Source organism: Myotis davidii, unplaced genomic scaffold (genome assembly GCF_000327345.1).
Source record: "Myotis davidii unplaced genomic scaffold, ASM32734v1 scaffold448, whole genome shotgun sequence".
Classification (NCBI taxonomy): domain Eukaryota; kingdom Metazoa; phylum Chordata; class Mammalia; order Chiroptera; family Vespertilionidae; genus Myotis; species Myotis davidii.
The window spans coordinates 3,824,125-3,828,358 of record NW_006383009.1 but is presented as its reverse complement, the minus strand read 5'-3'; the positions used below and the strand labels follow the sequence as shown (position 1 = coordinate 3,828,358).

Below are 4,234 nucleotides of genomic sequence, written 5' to 3'. Positions count from 1 at the left end.
GTTGTCCGGCTGGTGCTCAAGCACGAGGCTACAGGAACGCAGCGCGGCCCGGTAGTGGTCTAGCTTCAGCTGCGAGGCTGCCAGGTTGTTCAGACACTTCACCTTCAGCTGCAGAAGCTGCTCCTCCTCCTCAAATGTCATGTCCACTGTGGGGGGACAGTGCTCAACCATGGCAGCCATTACCATACCACCAGCCCCTCACAACCACCTGCCCGCTAAGTGACCTGGGACAAGGCCCACCCCTCTGCACCTGGTGGAAGAGGAGACTAGGTAGGGGTCCCAGTCATGGGAAGTCACTCCTGGGGGATCTGAAGCCTCCCTGGCTTCAGTCTCCCCATCTCTGACACAGGCCAAGACTGCTCCGGCCTCAGGGCAGTGCCAAGGAGTCCATAAAACGGAGCCTAAGTGAGGCAGAGGCTTAACCATAGGTATGTGGAGGGACGTCCTCTGCAGTCACCCATGCCCCCATGTATACCTGCATCCTGTGACATCCCATTGATCTGGGATCTACCACAGGGCTGGAGTGGACCCTAGCCTAAAGAGGTTAGGGACAGTTGAGAATCTATCCATATTCTGGAATATTCTACAACACTTGGAGTCTCAGGTCCTCTGTGGCTTGAGGTTCCTGGCACTAGCAGACACCTTTACAGGGGAGGTGGCGGGGGGTCACCTTTGGCGCTGGAAGTAATGGCCTTGATGGCGAGGTCATAGGAGTTGGCAGCCAGCACGAAGTCAGCCCGCTGGTAGTGAGCATTGCCGCACTCCCGCTTCCGGTTGGCCAGTGCCACACGTTCCTGCCCTGTGAGCATCTCCAGGTCAGGTCCATCCACAGCTGTCTTCAGGGTCACCTCCAGGCACAGGGCAGCATGAGGGGGGATGTATGGGCTCCTGCTAGGGGATGGGGCACAGGGAGCACTCAGACCTGGCAGCCACCATGATGGCACCCCAGGCACACTGGGCAAGCTTGAGAGCAGAAAAGGCCTCAAGTCCTAGAGCTGGCCCTACTCATTAAAACATAAGGAAAGTAACTCTTGCCACCCTTGAGCTATGACTTGGTGAGTCACACACCTACCTCCTCCCTCCCCCAATGGGGACCCCTGCAGCAGCAGGTTCTCACCTGCCTTGGGGGCCATAGCAGTACTTAGAATCAGCAGTGACCATAGCAGTCTCCCCCACATCCATGAGTGGGACACTGAGATCCAGGGCCTGGGTGTACAAAGGTTATGAGGGTCAGGTGGGTCCAGGTGCAGCCTGAGCCCCCCACCTAGCCATCAATACCCTGACCCTCATTACTCCCTCCATTCCACCTCTAACCTACCCCACCCTGCCCAGACCCCAACCCACTCCCACCTGGATGACGTCACAGTCACCCAGTGTGAACACCAGTTCTGGCTCCTCCTGCACCCGTGTGCCATTCTCCAGTGACGTCTGCAGTTGCACTGTGACCACCTGGCCCTTGGCCGGGCGACTTGAGCCAGGCGGGCCTGGGACCAGCGTCTTCTTCCTCAACAGCCCATTCCCTGCCAGGGACCGAGGACAAGCAGCCTGTCACTGGGCGGCTCAGATGGGCACCTGCTCTCCACGCCCCTTCCTCCCCAACCCCCACTAACTACACCCATCCCCAGAGTGGCCCAACACCAGGACAGAAGCTGAGCTTCGAAAGACTGCCCTGTCACTTCCTAGGCAGGTGACCCCACACCTCTGGGCTTCAGTGTCCCAGTGGTTTAGAATATTCTGGAATATTCTATAATGTTCCAAATTCATGTGCTGCTCCCCAACTTGTACATGCCCCAGCATCCAGCCTAAGAACCACTGATCTAGTGGATGCTGGGGAAGCCTGTGTCTTGAGGTTTTGGGGTATTCATGGTGGATGTGCTGACAGGGTCACAATCAAGCACTGCCTCTCATCGAGGGAACTTTGGGCAAATCACAGCCCCTCTCAAGGCCTCGGTTTCCTTGTCTAAAAGCCTGAATTCTGACCTGAGAATGCAGCTGATTGTGAAGAGGAGCAAGGCAGCTCCTACTCTCAATAGAGAGAAGCTGCCCAGACTCTAACATAGCCAAGAAAACCGTGTAACCTTGGGCAAGTGCCCTCACCTCTCTGACTCTGTTTTCCTGTCTGTAAAACATGGGTATGGTAGGAATTAAATGACAGGGCTGTTGTGAGGATAAAGTAAAATGTTGCACAGGCCAGGCACAGACCCAGTGGACAGTCAATATTACCTGGTGTTGTTTTTAGCAGTAGTAACATTTTTATCATCAGTGGAGGTGACATTAGTAACAATGCTGTTTAATCAATATTAGTATTATTTTATACTATTGCTTTGGTGTCAGTATAAATGGTAGTAAAAAGACAACGTTTTACTCCTATTTGTGTGGTGCTAACATTATTTAACATGTTAAAGATCAGTACTAGTAGCAATACAGTTCTCTAGCTTCCAGAGAAATGTTGCTGTGATGGGGTCCATGGTGGGGACACTTGTGTGGATTCCCCAAGTCCTCTCATGAAAGACTTCCCTGAGCAATTATAATGTTGATGAATACCGTGAACAAGACAAAGAAATGAACAACAAATTGGGATGGTCCCCAGATCTCTGTGATCTCAGGACACATTTTCCAGGGGACAGATAGGTACTTATGAGACAAATGCCAAGAAAAGAAGCTGTGGAGGCTGGGAGCTGCTGGCGCCTGGTGTGCTGTGCTGGCTGTGTGACCCTGGACGGGTGACTCAGCCTCTCTGAGCTGGTGTGTGTGTGAGAGAGAGAGAGAGAGAGAATAAAAGGGCTTCGTAGACATGAAACATCTCACACAGCTGCCTGTGTCTGGCAATCACCGTGGTTACCACATTTTACTTCCAACCTACTTCATGGCAGAGGTAGGGAAATGAAGCTCAGGGTAGAAGGTTTGGGCCAAGATCACCCCTGAACTGCAGCTGTCTGGGCCCTGTGGGTCAACCCAAGCCACCCCTGCACCTTACCCAGGATGTCCAGCCACTCGTCCGGGGCTGGAGCAGGCTCGGGCTCAGGCTCCATGGCAGCCAGGAACTCTCGGGCCAGGGCCCCTGGCTGTTCAGTCTCCTCCAGAGGGGGCTGTCCCATGTCTTCTAGTGGTCGCAGCTCACTCAGGTTCTCCTCTTCTTCCTCCTCGCCCTCTGTATCTTCCACCCCGTCTAGCACTTCGAAGTCCTCAAGCGGAGGGACCCCAGCAGGCGGTGGGGCCGCAGGCTCGGGGCCCATGGTGGAGGGCTCAGCACAGGATGCCATGCTGCTGGGGGGATGGGAACTGGCCCTGGTGGGGGGAATGGATGGGAATAAGAATCCCACCCAGCCACTCAAATCCTTCTGTACATCCACTCTCCACACTGTGAGTCACTTGCTATGTGACTCAGGGGCTCCAGGCCTCAGTTTCCTCATCTTCGCAGTGGGGAAGAGCAACAGCCCTGGCTTGTCCAGAGGATTTAAGGACCCAAGCATCAAGCCTGGGCATCAGGCTCAAACACAGTTAACTATTATTAGAGCTAAATAATATTTAATATTTATAAACACCCCGGGAAGTAGGAAACATACCCCCACATTTTGCAGAAAAGGAAATTGAGGCCCAAAGGAGCAAAGCTATTTGCCCAACGTCACAGAGCAAGCCAAAGTGCCGGGGTAGGATTTGAACCTGGGGCTTTATCTGATTAAATGCCCAGAGAAGATGCTGGGTGGTTTTCAGGTGAGCAATGCCTGAGGTCTTGGGGAGACTATTTTTAGAGCCCAAGAGAAGGAGAATTGAATCTTTACCAGGGCTCTCCATCTTCAGCTGCCCCTTTTCCTAGGGGGAGCTCCTGCTAACTTCCCACCACCCAGAAACCCAAGCCTTTTCCTTCCATACTCTGAACCTTGGCCCAAACTCTTCCTGGGAGCCGTTTCTCTTCTCCTCAGGCCTCATGACTACCCTCTCAAAGTGGCCTTTATTAAAAAGGAGTGATGATCCTCACCGAATTCTACACCCTCTTCCTTGGACCATCAAGGACTGTCCCCCTCCCCCAGGCCCTAAGCTCGGAGGTGGTACAGCCTGGTCATTCTAATCCACAGCATCCTCTATCCCTCCCCAACCCTCACCTGCCTGCTCCTGCCGGGCTTGGGCCCCTTTTCCGAGACCCTCCCAGCTCCTACCCCCACATCCTCTATACCCACACAAATCGCCCTCCCCCATCCAACCACCGCTCCCAGTCTGGGCCAGCTAACCCCAC

The 4,234-nt window shown here is 54.0% G+C and overlaps 1 protein-coding gene across 2 annotated transcripts in view; it reads right to left on the bottom strand.

Moving 5' to 3' along the window:
• FKBP8 (FK506 binding protein 8) overlaps window positions 1-3,288 on the bottom strand; it is a 19,754-nt gene extending 16,466 nt beyond the window's left edge. Inside the window, exons 1-5 of one of the 2 annotated variants that reach the window (XM_015557722.1) lie at window positions 2,978-3,288; window positions 1,351-1,520; window positions 1,118-1,206; window positions 671-891; window positions 1-146 (exon numbers count right to left, since the gene is read on the bottom strand). The exon at window positions 1-146 is cut by the window's left edge and continues 27 nt beyond it. In XM_015557722.1, the coding sequence (XP_015413208.1) occupies window positions 1-146; window positions 671-891; window positions 1,118-1,206; window positions 1,351-1,520; window positions 2,978-3,263 (912 nt within the window). In that variant the 5' untranslated portion in view covers window positions 3,264-3,288. The remainder of the gene's footprint in view (window positions 147-670; window positions 892-1,117; window positions 1,207-1,350; window positions 1,521-2,977) is intronic. The other variant, XM_015557723.1, reaches the window with a different exon arrangement.
• Between the last annotated feature and the right edge of the window lie 946 nt (window positions 3,289-4,234).